The 27,252-nt window shown below is 44.7% G+C and overlaps 1 protein-coding gene across 6 annotated transcripts in view; it reads left to right on the plus strand.

Moving 5' to 3' along the window:
- Window positions 1-27,252, plus strand: part of LOC134358439 (rho GTPase-activating protein 22-like) — a 520,442-nt gene that overhangs the window by 457,658 nt on the left and 35,532 nt on the right. Inside the window, exon 1 of one of the 6 annotated variants that reach the window (XM_063070665.1) lies at window positions 15,813-16,022. The exons of the other annotated variants lie outside the window; for them this stretch is intronic. Within the exon in view, the coding sequence (XP_062926735.1) occupies window positions 15,905-16,022 (118 nt within the window). The 5' untranslated portion in view covers window positions 15,813-15,904. Of the gene's footprint in view, window positions 1-15,812; window positions 16,023-27,252 lie in introns of those variants that run through there. 6 annotated transcript variants of the gene reach the window in all.

A 27,252-nucleotide genomic window follows, 5' to 3' on the forward strand; every position in this document is an offset into this window, starting at 1 on the left:
AGCCAAAGAAACTATAGTCACCACAACTATAGTTCCCTAGCCCTAGTGGGACACAAGTCGATTCCTCTATGCTCTTGCAGATTTCCTGTTCTGTATTGAACATACCTGTATGGTACTGTAGTTGAGACCCAATTCATAATTTATTGGTGTTGCAGGACCTCCCTGCTCAATTATCCTGGGCTTTAGCCAGTAAAAGCACCATCCAAGCCAATTCCAGCACCCTGCGGAACTCTTCCTCTGCTATGTTGGAGACTGCATTGGTGCTGCCTCCTGCACTTCAAAACTCATCAATTTTATCACCAACGTTTACCCTGCTCTCAAATTCACCTGGAGTATCTCTGACACTTCCTTTCCTGGATCACTCTGACTTCACCTCAGGTGACAGAATTACTGCGGACACAGTGACCTTGATTATACTGTACCTCCTCCCACCCTACCTCTTACATCCCTGTTGCTCAGTTTTACCATCTTGATGGTAACTGTTCTCAAGATGAAGTTCTCTGTTCTAGAGCATCTGAAATGTCCTCCTTCTTCTAGAAATGTGACTTCCCTCCCCTCGTGGTTGATGAAGCCCTCACCTGCACCTCTTCCATTTACTACATTGACTACTCTCACCTCCCTCTTCCCAAGCAGAACAGCAACATACACTGATGGTATGCTCACAGCCTTCTGCTGATGTGGCCCATCCACTTCAAGGTTCAACGTGTTGTGCATTTAGAGATGCTCTTCTGCACACCACTGTTATAATGCATAGTTAGTTGATTTAATGTCACCTTTCTCTCAGCTTGAAACAGTCTGTCATTCCCCTCTGATCTCTCTCATTAACCAGGCGTCTTCACCCACAAAACTACCACTCATTGGATGTTTTTGTTTTTCACACCATTCTCTGTAAACTCTAGAGAATGTTGTACAAGAAAATCCCAGGAAATCCGCAGTTTCTGAGATGCTCAATCCACCCCATCTAGCACCAGCAATCCTTTCAGGGTCAAAGTCCCTTAGATCACATTTCTTCCCCCATTCTGATGTTCAGTCTGAAGAACAACTGAACTTCTTGACCATGTCTGCATGCTTTTATGCATTGAGTTGCTGCCACGTGATTGGCTAATTAGATCTTTACATTAACAAGCAGGTGTATAGGTGTGCCAAATACAGTGGCCACCGAGTACAGTTCCCTTGGTCTTCAGCTCTCACCCCACCTGCCTCGGCAACCATTACATCAACACATCAACAACTTAATTTGCATCGGCTCCAACCTAATCCCACAGCTTTCACCTATCCCTCTACATCCTTCTTTATAACAATCCAGGAACATAAACTGCCTTTCCAGCAAAGGTAGGTTCACCTGCATCCTTCCATCCTGTTCTACTGCATTTGGTTCTCATGATGTGGCCACTCCTATAGAAGTGAGATCAGGAATAAACTAGGAGCACCCGTAGTACTTAATGTCTGTAACAGTCATCTCGAGCTTCTGATTTTATGGTTTCTTTTCACTCTATTTCCCACTCCCACATTGACCTCAGTCCTCAGCTGTACCATCACTACAGAGAGGCCAAATGCAAACCAGAAGAACAACATCTCATATTCCTCGTGGGTGATTTATACCCCAAAGATATTAAGATTAAATTTTCCAATTCTAGGTAACCTACACCCCTAGTTTCTTCCCCCAACACACTCGATCAGCATGAATTCTTCATCCTTTGTTCACCTCTCCCATCTGTTTTCATTAGTACTCAAAACTTTCTCTAGTATGAAAACACAACACTTCCCACATTATGTCCATAACAGTGTAAATCCAAATTCACCCAACATGACTTGCAAGACCACTCCTCTGAAAAGCCTCAAAGTAGCCTGTACTTTACTCATCCTGTGAACATGTCAATGTGCAGACTGCATTCTTCATCCTCAATGAGACCTGTGAAAAGACTCACAGCATATACATTGAAGGATATACCTTGACAAGCACCTTTGCTTCTTCCAAAAAAAGCAGGATTTTTCGGTGGCCAACGTTTTCAATTCCAACCCCCATTCCCATTCCAACATGTTGGTTCATGGCCGCCTCTCCTGCCACAATGAGGCCACCCTCAGGTTGGAGGAACAACACCTCATATTTGGTAATCTCCAACCTGATGGCATGCATATAGATTTCCCCAATGTCCTGTAAAATTTTCCCCTTCCCTCTTCTCTCTTCTTCAATTCCTCATTCTGGTCCCTCCCTCCACTTACCTGCCACCTTCTCCTGGGTCCCCTCCTCCTTCCCTTTCTCCCATTGTTCACTCTCCTCTCCTATCAGATTCCTTCTTCTCCAGCCATTTAACCTTTCCACCTATCACCTCCCAGCTTCTTACTTCATCCACCTCTCCCAACCACCTAGCTTCATCTATTACCCCGGCTGTACTCCCTACCTTCCGCTCACCTTCTTATTCTGGCACCTTTCTCCTTCCTTTCCAGTCTCAATGAAGGGTTTTGGCTCAAAACGTCGACTGTTTATTACTATAGATGCTGCCTGACCTGTTGAATTCCTCTCGCGTTTTGTGTGTGTTGCTCTTGATTTTCAGCATCTGCAAAAGCTCTGAGTATATGGAAGGGTATAGTGCACGGTGACAGCCCAAAGGAGATTCACCTGGTATGGGACAGTTGTCCTTTAAATAGTGGCTGGTCAGTTTAAGTCTGCATTCTTTGGAGTTTAGAAGAATGAAGGGTAAACTCCCTCATACATACAAGATCTAAGGAATCGTTATAGGGTAGATGCTGGGATGCTTTCACAAGTCAGAAGTCAGGGATACAGTTAGAAAGTAAATATACAAACTCCCTTTCTCAGAGCGCCTTGATTCACCACCATCTCAGAGGTTAGTGAATCTCTGGTGTTTTCTAGCCCAGAGGATAGTAGATGTCAAATCATTAGATGTGAGGTGATTGAAGGATGGATGTCAGAGGTACGTTTTTTTACACAGATAGGGGTGGATGTGTGGAATGCACTGCCGGGGGTGGTGATAGAGGCAGATACATTAGGGACATTTAAAAGACTCTTAGATAGGCACATGGATGAAAGAAAAATTGGAGCGTTATGTAGCCGGGAAGGATTAGATAGATCTTGAGGAGGTTAAAATGTCGGCACAACATAGTGAGCTGAATGGCCTGTCCTGTGCTGCATTGTTCTATGTTCGTTGCTTTATGTATTTAAGATATAGATTAATACTTGAAAGAACAATGAATTGAAGGTTATAAGGAACTGGTTCAAAAGAGGAGTTGAGGTCAGCAGAGATCAGCCACAATTATGTTGAATAATTGAGGGATTTAGTGACCAATGAGCAGTAGATGTAGTGTATATGGATTTCAGCAAGGCATTTGATAAGGTACCCCATGCAAGGCTTATTGAGAAAGTAAGGAGGCATGGGATCCAAGGGGACATTGCTTTGTGGATCCAAAACTGGCTTGTCCACAGAAGGCAAAGAGTGGTTGTAGACGGGTCATATTCTGCATGGAGGTTGGTCACCAGTAGAGTGACTCAGGGATCTGTTCTGTGACCCTTACTCTTCGTGATTTTTATAAATGACCTGGAAGAGGAAGTGGAGGGATGGGTTAGTAAGTTTGCTGATGACACAAAGGTTGGAGGTGTTGTGGATAGTGTGGAGGGCTGTTAGAGGTTACAGCGGGACATTGATAGGATGCAAAACTGGGCTGAGAAGTGGCAGATGGAGTTCAACCCAGATAAGTGTGAGGTGGTTCATTTTGGTAGGTCAAATATGATGGCAGAATATAGTATTAATGGCAAGACTCTTGGTAGTGTGGAGGATCAGAGGAATCTTGGGGTCCAAGTCCATATGATGCTCAAAGCAGCTGCGCAGGTTGACTCTGTGGTTAAGAAGGCATACGGTGTATTGGCCTTCATCAATCGTGGAATTGAATTTAGGAGCTGAGAGGTAATGTGGCAGCTATATAGGACCCTGGTCAGACCCCACTTGGAGAACTGTGCTCAGTTCTGGTCGCCTCACTACAGGAAGGATGTGGAAGCCATAGAAAGGGTGCAGAGGAGACTTACAAGGATGTTGCCTGTATTGGGGAGCATGCCTTATGAGAGTAGGTTGAGTGAACTCAGCCTTTTCTCCTTGGAGCGACGGAGGATGAGAGGTGACCTGATAGAGGTGTATAAGATGATGAGAGGCATTGATCATGTGGATAGTCAGAGGCTTTTTCCCAGCGCTGAAATGGTTGCCACAAGAGGACACAGGTTTGAGGTGCTGGGGAGTAGATACAGAGGAGATGTCAGAGGTAAGTTTTTTACTCAGAGAGTGGTGAACACGTGGAATGGACTGCCAGCAACAGTGGTGGAGGCAGATATGATAGGGTCTTTTAAGAGACTTTTGGATAGGTACATGGAGCTTAGAAAAATAGAGGGCTATAGGTAAACCTAGTAATTTCTAAGGTAGGGAAATGTTCCGCACAACTTTGTGGGCCGAAGGGCCTGTATTGTGCTGTAGGTTTTCTATATTTCTATGGTTCTATGACTCCTGCCTAAATATTCCTCTGTTCTTTTTGCTTGTACTTGGATAGCATTGCCTGTAAAGGTCAAGGTCAGGGTTTTTGATCATTCAAGGTTGCCATTGTTGGCTTCTGTCATATCTCACACTTTGCTGCTCTCTGTTGGGTAAGGGAGGACTTTCAAATTCCGTCCTCAGGGAGATGGAATTCACCCTTAGTAGCAGGAAGATTTTGAATTGAATTGAATTGACTTTATTTCTTACATCCTTCACATACATGAGGAGTAAAAATTTTTATATGTTACGTCTCCATCTAAATGTGCCACGTGCAATCATAGTAATTTATAATAATTTGTAATAAATAGAGCAGTCAATGTAACATAGAATACACTCAAATCAGTGTGAGTTAATCAGTCTGATGGCCTGGTGGAAGAAGCTGTCCCGGAGCCTGTTGGTCCTGGCTTTTATGCTGCGGTACCGTTTCCCGGATGTTAGCAGCTGGAATAGATTTTGGTTGGGTTGACTCGGGTCCCCAGTGATCCTACAGGCTTTATTGCACAAAGATATCTTGGCATCTTGGTCAATGTCTCCCATCCACTACATAATGTACTGGGTGGGCACAGGAGTACATTCAGCCAGAGACTCATTCCTCCAAGATGCAGCACAGAGCATCATAGGAAGTCATTCCTGCCTGTGGCCATCAAACTTTACAACTTCTCCCTTGGAAGGTCAGACACCCTGAGCCAATAGGCTGGTCCTGGACTTATTTCATAATTTACTGGCATAATTTCCATATTACTATTTAATTATTTATGGTTCTATTACTATTTATTATTTGTGGTACAACTGTAACGAAAACCAATTTCCCCTGGGATCAATAAAGTATGACTGACTATATAAAATTCGATGTTTCCCTAATTGTAGATATTCATGGACTATACTAATTTAGTATTACTCTCAGCAAAGAGCTCAGATAGTGGAGTACTGTAGCCTCAGGTTGAATGCTGTCTGTGTGGGATTTGCACATTCTCCTTGTGACTGAATGGATTTCCTCGGAGTGCTCCTGTTTCCTCCCACATCCTGAAGTCAGGGCACAATATTTGGCCACTTTGTGCACAGTGGTAGAAGCTGGGGAAGTTGATGGAAATATGGAGAGGATATAATTGGATGTGTAAATGTGTTCTTGATGGTCAACGATGGGCTGAAGAGCCTGTTTTCATGTATGCAGCCCAGTCCATCATGAAAACCAGCATGGACTCTGTCTACAGTTCCCTGTCTCAGGAAGCAAGACAACGTAATTCCATCCCAGTCATTCTGTCATCCTCTCTTCTTTGATTGGGCAGAAGATATAAAAGCTTGAGAACACACACCGCCACGCGGAAGGACAGCTTCTACCCTTCTGTTTGAACACTCTTGAACAGACCTCTTATACAACAAAGGTGAACGCTAGATCTCCCAATCTATCTCATCATGGCCCGCACCTTGTTGTCTCCCCCACTGCACTTTCCCTGTAACTGTGACAATATGTTCTGCTTTCTGCTTTTCTTTCTTATACTACCTTGATGGACTTATGTATGGAAAGATCTATTTGGATGACACTGAAACCAAATCTTTTCACTGTATTTCAATACATGTGACAATAATAAACCAATTACAAATTCCTGCTGTATGACACCACGACTGAAATCTGCCAGGAGCATTTGGTTGTACCTCTGCAAAAAGACCTTGCCTCCAGTGGGCAAACTATCTGTCAGCAAGATACTTGCCCACCCTCCAAATGACTAGACAGCTTTGTTTATCAAGATCCCCACTGTGAGAGCTTGCAATAGATCAATAGTGTAGCACATGGTCTATATTATAGAGGGTAGCACACACAGAATGCTGATGGAACTCAGGAGGTCAGGCAGCATCTATGGAGAGGAATAAAGAGTTGATGTTTTGGGCTGAGATCCATTATCAGGTTCATCAAGTCCTGATGAAGAGTCTTGGTCTGAAATATCAACTGTTTATTCCTCTCCAGAGATAATACCTAACCCTGTTGAGTTCCTCCAACATTGTCTTTTACTGTGGATTTCCAGCATCTGCAGAATCTCTTGAGTCTATATGATAGAGGTAATGATATAGGCTCAAGCAATCTAGCGCTCAAGTGTTGTCCATTTAATCTGCCAAGGGAGTTTTCCGCCACCATCCCGTAGTGATGTCCATTGCAGCACTGGAGGAGCAGTCACGAAACAGTGCGATCTGATGCCTTTCCTATCATGTGGGGGATTTCAACCAGGCCAGACTGAAGAAGTTTCTGATCAATTATTCCCAACATATCACCAGTGGAACCGGAGGAGCCAACATACTTGGCCACTGTTGTACCACCATCAAGAACGCTTACAGTGCTAACCCATGCCTGCACTTTGGAAAGTCTGATCACTTGGTTGTACTCCTACTCCCAGCAAGTAGTTAGAGACTAAAGACCACAGCACTAGTGGTGAAGACAAGAAGGTATGGTCAAGGGAGGTGGACGAGTGCTTACAGGATTGCTTTGAATCAGTGGACTGGATGATACTCAGGGATTCATCTTTGGATCGGAATGAATATATTCCAGTTGTCACTAACTTCTTCAAGACCTGTGTGGATGACTGTGTCCCTTTGAGAGCATACCAGGCATACCCAAACCAAAAGCTGTGGGTGAACCATGAGATTTGTAGTCTGCTGTGGACCAGATCAGTGGCATTCAAGACCTGTGATCCAGAACTTTACAAGAAGTTCAGGTACGACCCCTGGAATGTTATCTTAAGAACAAAAAAACTATTCCAATTGAAGTTAGAGATGGAATTGATTGTACATCACCTCTGGCAGGATTTGCAGGCCATTACTTCCTACAAGGCAAAACCTAACATCGTGGATGGCTGTGATGCTTCACTCCTAGATGAGCTAAGTGCCTTTTACGCACACTTTGAAAGGGATAAAACTACACCTGTGCGAATCCCTGCAGTATCAGGTGACCCTGTAACCTTTGTCCCAGAGGCTGACATCGCGAGGTACACTAATGTTGTACCTGGTTGGGCACTGAAAACCTGCGACAACTGATGGGACTGTTCAAGAATATCTTCAATCTCTCACTGCTGAAGTCAGAAGTTTTTACCTTTTCAAAAACGCGACAATCATACCAGTGACCAAGAAGAGCAAGGTGAGCTGCCTCAATGACTATCACCCAGTAGCACTCACATCTACTGTGATGAAGTGCTTTGAGAGGTTGGTCATGGCCAGAATCAGCTCTTGCCTCGCAGGGACCTGGACTCACTGCAACTTGCCTAATGCCACAAAGGTCTACAATGGATGCAACCTCACTGGCTCTCCACTCAGCCTTGGGTCACCCAAACAAAAGCAACATTTATGTCAGGCTGCTGCTAATTGCTTACAGCTCAGTGTTCAACACCATCATACCCTCAGTTCTCAAGGTTCAAAGTAAATTTATTATCAAAGTACATATATGTCACCACTTGCAATCCTGAGATTTGTTTTCCTGCAGGCACAGTCAGTAAATCCAAAAATCAATGAAAGACCGCACCAGACAAGATGAATAAACAACCAACACACATAAAAGTTGCTGGTGAATGCAGCAGGCCAGGCAGCATCAATAGGAAGAGGTACAGTCGACGTTTCGGGCCAAGACCCTTCATCAGGGCTAACAACCAATGTGCAAAAGTTAAAAAATTGTGCAAATACAAAAGAAAATAAATAAATAAACAAACAAACAAGCAAGCAATAAATATTGAGAACATGAGAGAAAGAGTCCTCAAAAGTGAATCCATGGGTTAAGGGAAGAATTCAATGATGGGGCGAGTGAAGTTGAGTCAAGTTATCCCTATTGGTTCAACAGCCTGATAGTTGAGGGGTCAACAAACTCTAAAGCATTTGCCTCTGTACCTCCGTCTGCAACTGGATACTTGACTTCTTCATTGGGAGACCACAGTCTGTGTGGATTGGAAATAGCATCTCTTCCTTGCGGGTATTCAACACTGGCCCACCTCAAGGATGCGTGCTTAGCCCACTGCTCTACTCTCTCTACACCCACGACCATGTGGCTAGTCACAGCTCAAATGGCATTTATAAATTTGCCGATGACACGATTTTTGCGGGCAGGATTTCAGATGGTGATAAGGAGACTTACGGGAGTGAGATAGATCACTTGGTTGAGTGATGTTGAAAACAATAACCTTGACTAAACTTAAAGAAAACCAAGGAATTGATTGTGGACTTCAGGAAGGGGAAGTCGAGGGACCACATACCAATCTTCCTCGAGGAATCAGCAGTGGAAAGGGTAAGCAGTTTTAAGTTCCTGGGTTTCAGCATCTCTGAAGGTCTATCCTAGGCCCAACATATTGATGCAATTACAAAGAAGGCACAACAGTGGCTATATTTCGTCAGGTGTTTGAGGAGACTTGGTATGTCACCCGCAAATTTCTACAGGTGTTCAGTGGAGAGCACTTTAACTGGTTGTATCACTATCTGGTATGGGGATGGGGTGCACTACACAGGATTGGAAAAAGCTACAGAAAGTTGCAAACTCATCCAGCTCCATCATGGGCACAAGCCTCCCCAGCATCAAGGACACCTTCAAAATGCGATGCCTCAAAAAGGTGGCATCCATCACTAAGGACCCCCATCACCCAGGACATGTCCTCTTCTCATTGCTACCATTAAGGAGGTGGTACAGGAGCCTGAAGACATTCAACATTTTAGGAATAGCTTCTTCCCCACTGCCGTCAGACTTCTGAATGGACATTGAACCGATGAACACTACCTCAATACTTCTAAATATTTTTATTTTTACACTAATTATTTGATTTTACTGGTTGATTGGCATCCAACTGTCTGGAAGGTCAGTGGATGATCATCATCATCATCACAAGCCTGGGCGGAAGGTAAGGAGAACCTGAGATGCCCATTCTCGGCCTCATCAGTGTAGTCCAAAGGAAAACTTATGAAGCAATACATTTGGCACCAGCTTGGCTGCAGGAGCTGCCAGAAGGATATTCAATGACATCCAGCCACCTAAGGGGCTCCACTCTGGATTTGCTTTCCAGCTTTACCTCCATACCCTTTGTCTCCCCCGAGGCTACCCACAAAGCAGTGGGGCTATTTACCCGTAGCTGGGGATCTGGTTCACAAGCACCAAGGCACGTCTACACGCCAGTGGGCCCACATGCTACGTGTGCAGAGGCTAGACCTCCTCCCTGCCCTCTGTAGTTCACCCGTAGTCCGAGAGGAGTTCAATGTCTGTGTGTCACCAGTGAGAAGGGAGTACATGAGGCTTGCTGTTGGAGGGGCTGTATACTGGCAGGGAGAGACTTTCACTCTCAGCTCTCCTCTTCGTGAGACTGCTGGCCAGCGGTGGAAGCTGAAAGTGAGAGCGACAAGCACTACCCGCTACACTACCACACTAGATGCTTCACAACAACCTTTTAAACACCTAATTATATTTATACTTACTGTAATTCACGACTGTTTTCTCTATTATTATGTATTACATAGACAACAGATGTCAAGACATATGCTGGTGATATTAAACCTGATTCTGATTCTGCCATTTAAGAGTGTGCAGGTTTATAGGCTCTTGATTAGTAAGGGATTCAAAGGTTTCAGGGTGAAGGCAGGAGGAAGGGTTTGAGAGGAACAATAAATCAGCCATGATGGAATGGCGGAGCTGATTCATTGGGCCAAATAGCCTAATTCTGCTCCTTTGTCTTAAGGTTTTATAGACTAATGGTAAACATAGCATGCTGTGCAAAGCAGCTTTAAATGCACTGAAACAAGACTGAGAAACTTCTAGGCTGTATGCAAGATTGGTGTAATACCACCATCAAGCTAAAGAGACTAGTTGTGCAATGTCTTCCTCCGTATAAGTTCTTGACAGCCCCACATCAAATCAACAAGATTTACTGCACCCCGAGTCATATTGAGGGAACTGAACAGCTCCAAGCTCATGTCTAATCCAATACCCTCAGATCGAACACAGACCTTGCTGTGGGTGACACTGTCACACTTACTGAGATACAGTGAAAAGCTTTTGTTTTGCATGCCATCCAGACAGATCATGCCGTACATAATCTCATCAATTACATTGGGGTAGTGAAAAGGAAAACGGAATGCAGAATAGCTTTTGGAAATGTTTGTTTTGAATTGAGGCATCGCTAAAGAAGAGCCGGCATATGTCAGTGAGACAGGTCTCTGATGGGTGAAACAGAGATGGGAAATGAGAGGATTAGAGGAACGTATGGAGAGTAAAATTGCAGAGACCAGTTTGTGTTGACAGGGAAAGATTCAAAGGGTTCCAAGCACATATATTATCAAAGTGTGTATACAGTATACAACCCTGAGAGTCGTCTTCCCACAGACAGCCACGAAACAAAGAAGAACCATGGAACCCGGTCAAAGAAAAACACCGAACACCCCACCTTGCCCCACCCAGGCAACAAAAAAACTATCAAAAACACAAAATCAAAAGGCGTTTTTCAGTTCAGCTCAGAATCAGAATCAGGTTTATTGTCACTGGCATGTGACGTGAAATTTGTTAACTTAGCAGCAGCAGTTCAATGCAATACATAATCTAGCAGAGAGAGCAAGAAGTAATAATGATAAATAAAAGGTAGGTATGTCGCATCCGGAATTTTCTGGTTAGCGGGCGATTTCCTTCCACACTGCTCTGGCGTATTGGGAAATAGTGTACGAGGCAAGTTACAGCAGTGGTTCGCCATTGCCTTCTGTCAGGGGAGTTTTTTTTAAAGAGATCACCAGCACGGATGGAGAGCGTGCAAAGGTGCCGGCTGGAATCGAACTCCGGACCTCTCACCCCGAAGTCCAGTGCTGATGCCACTACGCCACCAGCCAGCTTAATAAATAAAATAAAACATAATAATAAATAAACAAATCAATTACGTATAATAAATAAATTATTAAAATGTGCAAAAACAGAAATACTGCATATTAAAAAAGTGAGGTAGTGTCCAAAGCTTCAGAGTCCATTTAGGAATCGGATGGCAGAGGGGAAGAAGCTGTTCCTGAATCGTTGAGTGTGCGCCTTCAAGCTTTTATACCTCCTACCTAATGGTAACAGTGAGAAAAGGGCATGCCCTGGGTGCTGGAGGTCTTTAATAATGGACGCTGCCCATCTGAGACACCGCTTCCTAAAGATATCCTGGGTACTTTGTAGGCTAGTGTCCAAGATGGAGCTGACTAGATTTACAACCTTCTGCAGCTTCTTTCAGTCCTGTGCAGTAGCCCCTCCATACCAGACAGCGTTCATTATCCAAAGGTCGATAACACCCAAAATAGCAACAAAAAAAGGAGAAACCAGAAAAATAGAACATATCAGAACGTGCCAATTAAACCTTACTCGGGCACCATCCTCCAACAGCCTCAAGGATGAGAGAGACCATCACGTAGACACCCTCCTCCGGCACCAGTCAGCAAGTCATAGTCATAGTCATAGTCGTACTTTATTGATCCCGGGGGAAATTAGTTTTCGTTACAGTTGCACCATAAATAATTAAATAGTAATAAAACCATAAATAGTTAAATAGTAGTAATATGTAAATTATGCCAGGAAATAAGTCCAGGACCAGCCTATTGGCTCAGGGTGTCTGACCCTCCAAGGGAGGAGTTGTAAAGTTTGATGGCCACAGGCAGGAATGACTTCCTATGAGGCTCTGTGTTGCATCTCGGTGGAATGAGTCTCTGGCTGAATGTACTCCTGTGCCCAACCAGTACATTATGTAGTGGATGGGAGACATTGTCCAAGATGGCATGCAACTTAGACAGCATCCTCTTTTCAGACACCACCGTCAGAGAGTCCAGTTCCATCCCCACAACATCACTGGCCTTTTGAATGAGTTTGTTGATTCTGTTGGTGTATGCTACCCTCAGCCTGCTGCCCCAGCACACAACAGCAAACATGATTGCACTGGCCACCACAGACTCACCACAGAGGCTGGTAAATGGCACTGAATATTCGCTTGTCTCTCCACACCCAGCTTGATGATTTCAATCTTTCTTGGTGCTCTAATCAGCAAGATTGGTCAGGGATGGAGTTGGTCATGGGCTCACACCCTTTGTCCAGGCTTCTTGGCCCCCAGGCCACACTCCTTGCTTGCAGTCTTGTGGAGCCCTCTTGGAGACAACAAGGCAGATCACTTGATCGGCCTGATAAAACACTGCCAGCATGTAGATAACGGGCTCCAACAGGAGCAGAACCACGTCTGAAATAAAAAGAAGACATAAAGGAAGTGAACGGAGTTGCTTCATGACCCGCCTTGGGGATGGCGCCCTTGGTTGCGTTGTTCGCGGGCGCCATCTTCTTCTGGAAATGTGAGATAACAGGGGACCGGAATTTCAGCAGTTGCTAATCCGAGTTAGGGCAGAGATATCCAATGTTACTGGTGGACGTGGGCAGGGTCTGTCAGGGGCAACAAACAACCCACTTTTCCCCATGTTTAGTGTCAAAACCCTGCATTAGAAATGAGGATGAAGAGAGGGAGTTAGTGATATGAAGAGAGTGGGAGAGATGACACGGGGGTGGGCAGAGATTATTGGTGGATGGAGGAGGAGTGAAGGATGATGGGAAACTGGCCCCTGGTGGGGGAGGGGTAGAGGAAGATTGGGACCGGTAGAGCCAAATTGGGGAGGGGAGGGTTATGGTGGAGAAAGGTTGAGGGTTGGGGTGGTAAGCGGGACTACTTTATTACCCTCAGAGCAACCCCACCAACCTCCCAGTTCCCCTACCCATTCCCACACTGAGCTTTCCATCCTGAGGATGTTCTACGAGACTGTGGTGGCCAGTGCTATCATGTTTGCTGTTGTGTGCTGGGGCAGCAAGCTGAGGGTAGCAGACACCCACCGAATCAACAAACTCATTCATAAGGCCAGTGATGTTGTGGGGACAGAACTGGGCTCTCTGACGGTGGTGTCTGCAAAGAGGATGCTGTCCAAGTTGCATGCCATCTTGGACAATGTCTCCCATCCACTACATAATGTACTGGTTGGGCACAGGAGTACATTCAGCCAGAGACTCATTCCACCGAAATGCAACACTGAGCATCATAGGAAGTCATTCCTGCCTGTGGCCATCAAACTTTTTTACAACTCCTCCCTTGGAGGGTCAGACACCCTGAGCCAATAGGCTGGTCCTGGACTTATTTCCATCTGGCATAATTTACATATTACTATTTAATTATTTATGGTTTTATATTGCTATATTTATACTCTATTCTTGGTTGGTGCAATTGTAACGAAACCCAGTTTCCCTCGGGATCAATAAAGTATGACTATGACTATGACTCAGCCTTCTCCACCAGCAGGTGAGGCCCAACACAAGGGGGAGATGGTGATGTTGGTGCACAAGGGGAAGCTATCGCTGGTGACTCTCGGTTTGCAAGTGCATGGATAAGAATGGAACAACATGTGTGATTCAACCTGGCACAACTATGTCAAAAGCAGCATCCATTCAAATGTAAACTGTTAGTCATACCAGTAAACACAAAGTTTACTGAATCGCTATCACTCCATTTAAGTACACATCTGAGGTTATAATGGAATGTTTCAATGTGATTTGCATCCCAGACATGTACTTGTAGACAGAAATAACTTGCGAAATATTTCCCCCCATGAAGATGCCCCTTTAAGATACTGTCAGCTGTTGCCATCCGGATGCCTGACACCTGATGACAAATGGTTGACCCCCCCCCCCAGCTCCATAACACTGGGGGTGATTTCTCTCTTACCATGACAACTATTGGAAAACAACCCAAATCACAGCCTACAGTGGGATCAAGTTAAAGAGGACTAAACGGAACTAAAGTATAAAGAAATTTTTTGACAATTCATTTGCAGAATCTGAGCATCGTGGGCGTTCTATACTTCAAAAGTAAATTTTATTCATAAATAATACAGGAAACACAGCACAATCAGTAGATGTCTTTCTTTACATTCATTATTTAACAAGCACGAGTGCTTTTCGTGTCCCCTCTTTCGGCAGTGCACTTTGAGTGTTTGAGAGGCTGCCCCACAGGACAAGACCCTTCAGTGACTAGTGATGGGTAACAGGGCCCCAGACAGTCTGCCCAGAGGTGTCCCCTGTCTAAATAGAATGTGAGAGGTTGCACCCTGTTGGAGTACTCCAAAAGGCTGCTCCTCATGTTCTGGTTGCCCTTCAGCCCCACTCTCTTTGGGGACCCAGCATGGAGCAGGGTGAATCGTTTGTGGGGAAATCTCATCAGCGGCCTGCTCCTGAGCCAAGGTGGGCATTCACAGGTCAATATCCAGCCAGCTAGTGTTCTGTCTGACCAAACCGCTGCCCGTACTTGGGTGTTCCTGGAGAGGGAGCACACAGTGTCATGGATGAGGATGGTAAGGTTTTAATTGTATGTAAATTTTGTAAGGTGATCTAGGAAAATCGTAATATTGCAAAATTTGTTAATAAATCTGTTTTTAAAAAAGAAACAATCTTCGACTGTAGTTGCATACACAAGAGACAAAGGATGATGTAATCTGCAGCAACAACAATCAATATGCTGGAAGAATTCAGTGGATAAAGCAGCATCTGTGGAAGGAAAGGAATTGTCACTACAGGGTATCAGGGACAAAAAGCAGGGTCACAATGCAGGATTTCAACCTGAAATGTCATAGGTCCTTTCCCCCAAGCTGAGCCTATTGCCAGGAGCACAAGTACAGTAAGGTACAGGCATGATGAAAAACTTGCAGCTGCATCACAGCTACATAGGTAAACACAACACACTGAATATAAATTATACCTCGCTATTCAAAAGCACAATCAAAGACAAGTCCATGATGCATCACCATGATTAAATGGTGGAACAGACTCTTAGGGCTGAATGGCCCAGTTCTGCCCCTATGCCTTATGGTAGTGGGTAGTGGTAGGATGCTGCGTGACCCACTGAGTTCCCCCAACAGATTATTAATTGTTCAGACTGTGGAGAGTCCCCCAGCTCCAGACGCCCTAAACTCGTGTCCATCAGATTGGGGAAGTGCAGTAATGATGCCACTGAGAGATTTTCCCATTCCCATTCAGAGGTTGGGATCTTAGTGCCTTGCTGAGTTCGACCTTGCTTGTCTCCGGAGGGGAGGCAGCAGCTGTAGCCCATTTCACGGCGTGACCTTGATTAGCCACAGCCAGGCGGGAAGCCTCTGACACCGCCGCCCCCCTGCACACAGCGCTGGGCTCTTCCCACTGGCTGGGTTGCCGGATATTACAGGAGCGGACAAGACGTTACCTGCCTTGCTCCCGGCTGGAGGCTACAGCGTGCGGTGTTCCAACTAGTGCAGGCTGCCTTCAATGGGTGCTTTCGTAGTTGCGATCAGATATTTCTGGCGGTGTATACTGCGACTCTCCCTTGGCGGTTTAGTAGCCCGTTTGGATGTGTCTGATGCCTGAAGCTGAGCCTTACTTTCTGTGCAGCCCGTGTGCTCGGCTTCTGTGTGATCTCTGCCCACCGTCTTACAGAAGTTTGCAACAATGCTTTGTTAGCAGGAGAGGTATGGCACAAGGGATTTCTCATTCAATTTACACTCGGTCTAGTGACTGGCTTGCCAGATCTCATCAGCAGCAGTTGTGCACCCGAAGTGATTGGCAGGTGCTTCACCCTCTGTGACCCGTTGCCGGGGAATGTTCGGTGCAATCAGACAATGCACAGCGTTTGATGGAATACGACTTCAAATTTAGATACTAGCGTTGAATTTCTCCCGAGTTGCGTTGTTGAGCAGCTGGGGCTCTGGGTTATTGTATGCATGGGCGCACGCAGTGCTGGAATATCAGGCGGCGGGGTGGGGGGAGGCAACTTTCAAGGCCATACTTAGAGGTCCCCATTCCCAAGTTTCTGCCTTCCTTCCAGCAGGAAGATCCTCTCTCCACCTTTTCCCGGAGGTATTGATGCAGGAGAACAGATTGAAATCCCAGATCCAAAGGAAGGCTGAAGGCAATTCCCCCGAAGTTTTGACTGCAACCGAGCCCCTTGTAGAGTTTCACTCTTGCTGTGATTGGAATGCCTAGTCCTTCCCCATTTTGTAAATCGAGAGATATATTGGTTAGTGCGGAAAAGTAGCGAAGATAAAGGATCAGCCATGATTTTGCGTAAAAGGCAGTGTGTATGCGATTGACTGAATGGACACCTTCAATTTCTTTAGTTCTTATCTCGGTGGATGATCCCACAGACTGGTTTAAGGGACGTCTGTCAGTAGTTGCTGGTCAATGAATTATGCAAAATATTACAATAACATGCAAAATAATGGAGGAACTCAGCAGGTCGGGCAACATCTTTAGAAAGGAATAAAGGGTCGACAGTTTGGGGCATAGACCCTTCATCACGCTCCCTGCCCTGTTGAGTTCCTCCAGGATTTTGAATGTGTTACTCGGGATTTGAAGCATCTGCCTCTGTGTTTATGCAAAATACTTGCATTACTAAGCATAACCTGTGCTTTCATCCATTTCTGCCCTCTTGCTCCACAAACTTGATTGTTGCATCCTTGATATCTTCAATAAATGCAGCAGCCCTGTTCTGGAACCCTCTAAGTGCTTCAGATAAAGAAAATTGTAAGAGCCCGAATAAGAGCCAACATGCTGTCATGAACTGGCTGGCCTGTTTCCACTCTCTTTATAATCCAATATAACCCTCAGGATCAATCTTTTCCCTTGTGATGTTGTCCCTTAAAATCTATTGCTGACTGTGCTTTACTCCATCTGCAGTGCACCATGTGGTTGGGTACATAGTGTTCAGCCTCATTTCTCTGGAACACTGGGGCATTTGCAGCATTAAAGTTACCATTTTAAAATTCGTTGCTGTAGGACAATCTGTGGTCACCTGGAATATGTACAAAATGTATTTCCAAGTAACTTCCCATTACTTTTAAATGAGCAGAAAATCATTTGAGAGACAGTGAGCAGAAAGTTTAAAATTTTCTTTGTAGAAGGAAAATGCTGGTCTCTGCACCAGAATCTTCCAACTTACCTTGAACCAGAATCCAGAGTTCCCAGCTAGGCTTCTACCTCTAATAAAACTCAGTAGTCGAATTCCTACAAACTGCGTAAGTAGATCAATGAACAAAAGTAAGGGGGATACCAGCATTGATCTGAGTGATGGCAGTGGTCAATTCTGTTTGGGGCAATTGGGTACAAACAAAAAAACTGCTATTTTGTAATAATATGTAAATGGAATATGGTATCAATTTAGCTGAAGTATCATATTTTGTGTCTGGATTTTTGAACCTGTGTGGGAATCTACAATCCTTCAACTTGTACACAAGTTCTATCAGTTGAATCGTGGTTACTGAGTGCTGTGGATAAATTGGGAAGAAGTGATTGAGTGATGTCAAACATGGGTTAGAAAAGTCCAAAGGTTGTAGGAGAAGGTGGAGCTCTCCAGGTGCATGGGAGACAGTTGCTGAGTTTGCCCCAGTTGTGGAACACGACAAACAGAGTGACCCAGATCCAATTCTGAACTCCAGCATTGCCTGTGAGGAATCTTTTGCACATTCTTCACCTGACCATGTGGATTTATTCCATTTTCATCCCAAGCCCAAAGATGTGCAGGTTGGTAACTTAGTTGGTCACTGTAAATGACCCCTAGTGTAGAAGGGTGATAGGAGAGTTGATTAGCATGCCAGAGAATAGGGGTAAGGAAATAGGATTATGTATGCTCAGAGCTGGCACAGACACTGTAGGTTGTGTCTATCATGAGAAATGATGAATACAGTAATTGAGACACCGTGTGACAACTTTTTGAGTCACTGGGAGACCACACTTGGAGTATTGTGCTCAATTCTGGTCATCTAGTTACAGGCTGGAAAGGGTACAAAAAAAAACTCAAGGATTTTACCTGAGCTGGAGGTCTTGCGTTATAATGAGAGGGTGGATAGGCTGGGACTTTCTTTCTGGAGTGTAGGAGGGTAATGTATTTAAAAATTGAGGGTTATAGATAAAGTGAGTGGTTACCATCTCCCCCCCCCCCAAAGTGGGGAAATCATCTATTAATGATTGAGGAGAAAGATTATAAAGGAGCTGAGGGGTAGCTTTTTTGTACAGAAGTTGGTGGGCTTATGGAATGTGCTGCCAAAACAAGTGGTAGAAATGGGTACAGATACAAATGCTCTCAAGAGATTTGGACAAATATTGGCTATAAAAGATTTAAAGGAATGTGGTGATCAATCAGATGGGATTAGCCCACATAGATATTGTGGTTGCTATGAGCAAGTTGGGCTGAAGGGACAGTTCCCTTGCTATTTAACTCTGACTCTATGAGTAATCTGAGGTTCCTGGGGGGGAGTGCACTGGCTGGATATTGCGAAGAGTTGCACTCAGTGGAACTGGACTTCTTCACCTCTGCAACCAAGTTTAAACAACGAGGCATCCTAGGTAGAGAAATGCCAAAAGTTCAAAAAGTTCAAACTTTTCGAACTTCACAATTCCAGATTTTTCACTAGCAGCAGAACATTGTAGGCAAAGCCACTGTTGTCAAGTGTCTCACTAAATTCACAGCAGACAATGAGATTGGAATTTTGTGGTTGCTGAAAGTTGATTAATCCGTCTCGGGCAAAAACCAAGGCAGGTGTAAGCACATGCTGACAAGGCAAAAAAAATGTGAGGTGACTTGCCCGCTGTTTGTTTGGTCATGGTAAGTTGCTGGAGGCTTGGAAAGTGTACTGCACCATAGGTGACCTGCTGCATCTTGTATCTGTTTCGCACAGCAGGGTTCAGCAGACCCACATTATACCAACCCGTTCTGCTCCAGAGAAGCAGAAATTCTGCAGGTGCCTGCTGCCAATCATTCCCTGGAATGTTATGTGTCATGGGGTAACCTGACTGAGCTCTTTAAAAGTTGTGATGGTATAGAGAGGGTGTCTGGGGAGGGAAGAGACAGAAGCTAGAAGCAGGGCAGCCCATTCACTCCATCCAACATGGTCTGCCATTCATTATGAGTGCAGCTGATTATCCAAAATTCAGTTCATTGTTATATTCCATGATCCCTCTAGCACTAATGACAACTTTTTTTCATAGAACATAGAATAGTACAGCACAGTATAGGCCCTTCGGCCCACAATGTTGTGCCGACCCTTAAACCCTGCCTCGCATATAACCCCCCACCTTAAATTCCTCCATATACCTGTCTAGTAGTCTCTTAAACTTCACTAGTGTATCTGCCTCCACCACTGACTCAGGCAGTGTATTCGATGCACCAACCACTCTCTGAGTAAAAAAACCTTCCTCTAGTATCCCCCTTGAACTTCCCACCCCTTACCTTAAAGCCATGTCCTCTTGTATTGAGCAGTGGTGCCCTGGGGAAGAGGCGCTGGCTATCCACTCTATCTATTCCTCTTATTATCTTGTACACCTCTATCATGTCTCTTCTCATCCTCCTTCTCTCTAAAGAGTAAAGCCCTAACTCCCTTAATCCCTGATCCTAATCCATACTCTCTAAACCAGGCAGCATCCTGGTAAATCTCCTCTGTACCCTTTCCAGTGCTTCCACATCCTTCCTATAGTGAGGCGACCAGAACTGGACACAGTACTCCTTAAAGAGCACGATTTTAAAATTCAAGTTTATCTTGAGCTAGGTTTTCTTTTTGAACACAAGTCTGAAGTCCTGCACCCTTCTATGTGGAAAATGTCTTTTAAACTGGGGGTTGGTTGAAAATGTCAAAACAGAGTTTTGTTAGTTTTAGGGTCAGTGGAGGATTATTATTGACTTGGACATAGAAACATAGAAAATAGGTGCAGGAGTAGGCCATTCGGCCCTTCGAGCCTGCACCGCCATTTATTACGATCATGGCTGATCATCCAACTCAGAACCCTGCACCAGCCTTCTCTCCATACCCCCTGATCCCCGTAGCCACAAGGGCCATATCTAACTCCCTCTTAAATATAGCCAATGAACCGGCCTCAACTGTTTCCTATGGCAGAGAATTCCACAGATTCACCACTCTCTGTGTGAAGAAGTTTTTCCTAATCTCGGTCCTAAAAGGCTTCCCCTTTATCCTCAAACTGTGACCCCTCGTTCTGGACTTCCCTAACATCGGGAACAATCTTCCTGCATCTAACCTGTCCAATCCCTTTAGGATTTTGTACGTTTCAATCAGATCCCCCCTCAATCTTCTAAATTCCAACGAGTACTAGCCCAGTTCATCCATTATCTTGTGGATTGGAGGGGAAAGAATGACCTAATTCCTTAATTTATGCTGTATTTCTAGACTGATCAACCACTCATTAATTTAAAATGATTATGATGAGCACAAGAAACCATAAGACCATAAGACAAAGGAGCAGGTCAGCCATTCGGCCCATCGAGTCTTCTCCGCCATTTTATCATGAGCTGATCCATTCTCCCATTTAGTCTCACTGCCCTGCCCTGTCACTATAACCTTTGATGCCCTGGCTACTCAGATACCTATCAATCTCTGCCTTAAATATACCCAATGACTTGACCTCCACTGCCACCCGTGGCAACAAATTCCATAGATCCACCACCCTCTGGCTAAAAAAATTTCTTTGCATCTCTGTTCTGAATGGGCGCCCTTCAATCCTTAAGTCATACCCTCTCGTACTAGACTCCCCCATCATGAGAAACAACTTTGCCACATCCACTCTGTCCATGCTTTTCAAACTTAAACATTTTGTTTTTGTGTAGTATGTACATAACCAGCAGCTGCCTTCTCACAATGGTTACCTTTTGAGTGATTTAATCCCCTTGTGTCTGGTTTTGGTGGTGGTCCCATCTATCCTGATACTGGACCTGGGGACCTCTCAGTGCATTCATCAGAACCTTCACAGGTGGCAGTGTCATCAACATGAGTGGCTCTCCTCTCTGCCTTTCCAGCTGAGGTCAGAGCAAAACGGCACAACCTGTGGCCAGCGTTCCTTGGCTCCTAATGAAATGCAAAGCACACAGTCAACAAATGGATGTTGCTATAGAGACAGGGATATGGCTCTTTTTGATCTATGCACTGAGTTGAAACAGTTTCCTACTTCTCAGGGGGTGGGGGCTGGGGAGTCTTTGTGGGCGTTCATTGTGAACATTTGTAATAACACGTATCCTCCATGCACACTTAAGAGCTTGTGTCTCAGTGGCATGGGGTGTTGCATGGGCAGAGAGCCAAAATAGCCATGCAGCATGGAAAGTCAGGACTTCTTCGTGGAGAGAATCAGCACCAAGTTTCTAGGAGTGCACTTAATGGATGATCTCACTTGGTCCCCCAACACCATCTCATTGACTAAGAAAGCACAGCAGTGTCTCCACTTCCTGAGGAGATTAAGGTGAGTGAGACTCCACTCTGCCCCCCCGCCCCACCAATCTAACCAATTATTATAGGAGTACCATCGACTGTCCTGACCAACTGCGTTGCCATTAGGTACATGAATTTGAAGTATAAAGTAAATTTATTATCAAAGCATATGTGTATATCAACAGATACCACACAGATTGTTTTCTTGTGGTCATACACAGTAAATCCAAAGAACACAGCAGAATCAATGAAAGACCACACCCAACAGAACAAACAACCAGTGTGCAAAAGATAACAAATTGTGCAAAAAAAAAGATAAATAAATAGGGAATAAATATCAAGAACGTGAGATGAAGAGTCCTTGAAAGTGAGTCTATAGGTTGTGGGAGCAGTACATACACTGATGGGGTGGGTGAAGTTATCCCCTCTGGTTCAGGAGTCTGATGGTTGAGGGGAAATAACTGTTCCTGAACCTGCTGGTATGAGTCCTGAGGTTGCACTAGCTTCTCCTTGATGGCAGCAGCGAGAAGAGAGCATGGCCTGGGTGGTGGTGGTTCCTGATGATGGATGCTGCTTTCTTGCAACAGTGCTCCATATAGATGTGCTCAATAGTGGGGAGGGCTCTACCCACGGTTGTCTGGGCTGTATCCATTACTTTTTGTAGGATTTTCCATTCAAGGGCATTGATGCTTCCATACCAGATACCAGGCCGTGACGCAATTGGTCAATATGTCATCAACAAACAGGAAACAGCCTACCCCCATGTCTTTCAGATCATAGTCGGAAAATTCAGTCAGACTTGCTTGAGGAAATCTCTGCCCAATTATCATCAGCATTTAAGCTCCAGCACCAGCGGTCCCAGCACATTCGAGCACTGCTATACTACGATTAGGAATGCCTGCTGTCCCATGCCTAGACCACATTTCTGATCACTTGGCTGTATACAGGCAGAGGCTAAAGAGCAAGGCTTCAGAGGTAAGAACAACAAAGAGATGGTTGCAGGAGATGGAGGAGCGGCTACGGGATTGCTTTGAGTCAGTGGACTGGGTTGTGTTCAAGGACTCCTCAAAGGCTCTGAATGAATGCACCATGGTTGTCAGGGACTTTATAAAAGGAATTGCAAGGCATCTAACCGAAAACCCGAACAAAAGATTGCGAGGACTGCCGAGATATTTATCAGGAGCAGTGTGTATGCAGAGCCCTTAGTATTGTCAAAGATTCTCCCATTTGTCCAACAATCTCTTTGACACCCTACCCTCTGGCAAAAGGTACGGTAGCACAAAGGCAATAACTGTTAGGAAGAGAAACAGCTTCTTTCTCAGGCTGTAAGATTACTGAACTACCTACCACAACCCAGGTCTCATCACGCATGAACCGCCAGTAGAGTTATACTGTTTATTTTGTAACTTGTGTCATAATTGCACCTTATTACCACTAGTAAATTAAGAAATAATATCATTTTGTGTTATGTGTGTGAGCTTCTTTGTCCGAAGGAACATTGTTTCATTTGGCTGTGTACATGTGTACGTTTGAAGGATAATGAACTTGAAATGAGTCCTTTAGCCCAAATGGTCCATGCTAATCAAGATTCACATCTAAACTAGCTTCACTTGCCTGTGTTTGTCCAATATCCCTTTAAACATTTCTTATCCATGTTATTGTTCAAGGATGCGCTAAGTGTTGTTAATGTACCTGTATTAACTATTCCTCTGGTAAATCAATCCATATACCGACCACTCTGGGTGGGAAAAAGTTGCCCCTCATGTTTCTATTAAATCTATTCCCTCTCACCTTAAACTTTTGCCCGCTAATTCTTGATTCCACCCCCCCCAACCCTGGGGAAAAGATTGTGACCATTGACCCTATCTATGCCCCTCAATTTTATACAGCTCTAAGATTATCCATCATTCTCCTATGTTGCAATGGAAAAGTCCCAGCCTGTATTGCTATCCCAGTCCTTTCAGTTCTGGCAACTTCATTAAGAAACAAAGATGCTGAGAACAGCAGTTTGGTAATGCATGTATTCCCTCATCTACATGGCAAACATTTCCACAGCGAAACTGGTTACCATGGAGAGAGCATTCTGACCCACCTCCCACAGATCTTTGCAGCAATGATAGAACAGTCGCACAGCAATCATGACTGGGATTTAGAGCAAAAAGTAAACTGCTAGACGACTGGTTCAGAGTCCTGATCAAGAAAATTGATTATCCTTCCATCTCCACAGATGCTGCTTGACTTGCTCGTTCTTCTAGTAGTTTATTTTTTGATCCAGAGTCCAACAGCTGCAGTTGCTTATATCGCCATGTCACTGACATTTGTCCAGATCCCAATAATCCAATTTCAAGACAAACATTTTCCACAAAGCTAAAGCCTACCTTTTCTCTCCTGTGCCACTTAAAATCTGTTTTTGTATGAGTGGAGTTTAGATTTTTACATGGGTGCTGGTGGCCAAGTAAACCCATTGAATAACATTATTGTGACTGAAAGTACAGCACATTGCACTATTTTTTGTGGGTAACTGAGAGCAAAGCAAACTAACAATCAGTTGGACAGAGGTCCACAAATAAAACTCTTTTGTGCTTTGTGGTTGCTCGTGCAGCTTATATTCTTTAGGAAGTAATGTCTGCTGAGGTGCTTGTTTAAAATTTGGTACAGGATTGTTCCTACTCCTTGGTTGCTTGGTGGTGAATTCTTCACCCTAATTCAGCTGTCCTCTGCTAAAGATTTGTCCTATTGGTACCCTGAACTGAGGACTGAAAGATTCAAAGCAAAACACGAACTGCTGGAGGAACTCAGTGAATTCCATGTTCTCAATGTTTTCCAGTTGTTGAGTTTATTTGTGAAACTTTCTTGTTTTAGAGTTCAGTTTCAGCTATTCACATTTCGTTTCCTCTATCATGGTGTAGAATTGAAGACTACTGTGTGATTCACTCTGCTTTCCCAGAGAAAGGGATTCCTGGCCTGTTCCATGTCTCCTTACAGACAATCCTCTTAGTTCTAGAACTGACCTATAAGGACTTTTCCCATACTTCCTCCACTGTTTTGATGTTCTGCTTTGTAGAGTGGAGAGCAAAATCTCCCTCCTACTCCAAAAGACATCAAATAGTGGCTTCATATGCATGTAATCTAACTTCCGTGACATGAATTCATCAAGGAATAAGCCTCAGCACTTGTTTGGATTGTCACAACTTTGACCTACTTTGTAACTTGCCAACCAAGGCATCACTGTGATAAGAAAATGTTTATTGTCATGACGTGATCATCATTTCAGCAGATCAGAATATGGTGGTGGCAGTCAGAAGTAAGTATGAAACATAAGAAACATGTTTCTTATGGTTTAAGGCACTTAGATTGAATTAAAGCATACACGCTCTCCAAGATGCTGCCTGGCATGCTGAGTTCCTCCAGCATTTTGTGTGTGCCACTCTCTTCTACAAACTGAAGGCCCATTTCTCTGGGCACCTCCTGGCATTTAAGTCCAACATGGAGTTGCACAGTATTGTAGTGGTTAGTGCAGTGCTTTACAGAACCAGCTGGAAGAATGAGGTTCGATTCCCACCGCTGTCTTCCCATGACTGTGTGGGATTCCTCCGGGTGCTCTGGTTTCCCCCCACGTTCCAAACATATATGGTTAGAATTATTGAGTTAAGGGCGTGCTATGATGGCGCTGGAAGTGTGATGAAACTTGTGGGCTGCCCTGCACAATCCTCACTGATTTGATTTGGCACAAACAACACACTTCACTGTGTGTTTTGACGTACTTGTGACAAAATTAAGCTAATCTCCAAGTCTTTATTTTACCTCTTCTCTCGGGTCAGTTCTCTCCCAGATGGTACTTCTGTGTTTAATTGTCCCGTCAGTGTTCTTACTGTCTCTGTGACATGACTGCTCAGCACCTTCAGCTCCTGACTGAGATGCTGAAATGGAATGGTAGCGGATAGAAGGAAGCCTTGCAACTTCATGTATCTTGGTTCAGTCCTGACCCCTAGGGTGCTCTGTTTTGTGGCGTTTGTGCTCCTTATGGCTGTGCAATTTCTTTCTGGATGTAGAATCAATGGGGAGTTGATGGGCTAGAGAGAGAATGTGGCAGGTGTGTAGAAAATGAGAAGGGGATTGCTCTGATGGAATTACTCTACTGAGAGCCAGAAGGGATCTGATGGGCCAAATGGACTACAGAGTCATAATACCCTCTCCCCAGGCCGTGACTCCTGCTGGGACTGGTTACACACAGATTGCTTGTGTTCCCAGTACATTGGTATAGTTGCCATTGTTCATATGTTAACTGACGCAGTAAAACCTAGTCTGATTTGACTTGGGATAGTGGGGAACTGGAGCATCAGTACAGATTGAAAGGTGCCCACAGATGCACTCTCTGTAACCACCAGGGAGTAGAGACTGACTGCTGCCTCCTAACCATGGGTCCCTGAAGCCATTTAGAATATTCTGATCACAAAATAGTCTGCAGACGCTGGGGTCAAAGCAACACTCAACACGCTGGAGGAACTCAGCAGGTCGGGCAGCATTCGTGGAAACGATGAGTCGACGTTTCAGGCCGGAACCCTTCATCAGGACTGTAGAGGGAGGGGCAGAGGCCCTATAAAGAAGGTGGGGGGAGGGTGGGAAGGAGAAGGCTGGAAGGTTCCAGGTGAAAAACCAGTAAGGGGAAAGATAAAGGGGTGGGAGAGGGGAAGCAGGGAGGTGAAAGGCAGGAAAGATGAAGGAGGAATAGGGGAAAGAACAATGGGTAGTAGAAGGAGGCGGAATCATGAGGAAGGTGATAGGCAGCTGGGGGAGGGGGCAGAGTGAAATAGTGATAGAGGAAGGGAGGGGGAGGGAATTACTGGAAGTTGGAGAATACTACGTTCATACCAAGGGGCTGGAGACTACCTAGACGGTATATGAGGTGTTGCTCCTCCAACCTGAGTTTAGCCTCATCATGACAGTAGAGGAGGCCATGTATGGACATATCTGAATGGGAATGGGAAGCAGAGTTGAAGTGGGTGGCTACCAGGAGATCCTGTCTGTTGTGACGGACGGAGCGGAGGTGCTCAAAGTTCCTTGCTGCATAGAGTGTGATCCTGGCTCCCCATATGCCAGCAGATAGGTTTAGTTTGATTTGGCATTGTGGTTGGCGTAGATATTGTGGGCTGAAGGATAAACAGTCTGCCTGGAACATTGAATGTTTATTCCTCTCCATAGATGCTGCCTGTCCTGCTGAGTTCCTCCAGAACTTTGTGTGTGTTGCTCTGGATTTCCAGCATCTGCGGAGTCACTTGTGTTTAAGGGTTATATTGTACTGTGCTATATTGTACTGTTCTCTGTCCTAGCCTTGAAGCTGGAACCCATCCTCCCTGGATTTGAGGGAATATTTTCTATGTGTTGGGGTGGGGGAGTATAAGAATAATTGTGACTAAAGTGATTGAAGATCCTCAACTATTCACAAATGGCATCTTATATTCCCTTGTATCCTGTCCAGCCTAGGAAGATATGT

Source organism: Mobula hypostoma, chromosome 18, assembly GCF_963921235.1.
Source record: "Mobula hypostoma chromosome 18, sMobHyp1.1, whole genome shotgun sequence".
Lineage (NCBI taxonomy): Eukaryota > Metazoa > Chordata > Chondrichthyes > Myliobatiformes > Myliobatidae > Mobula > Mobula hypostoma.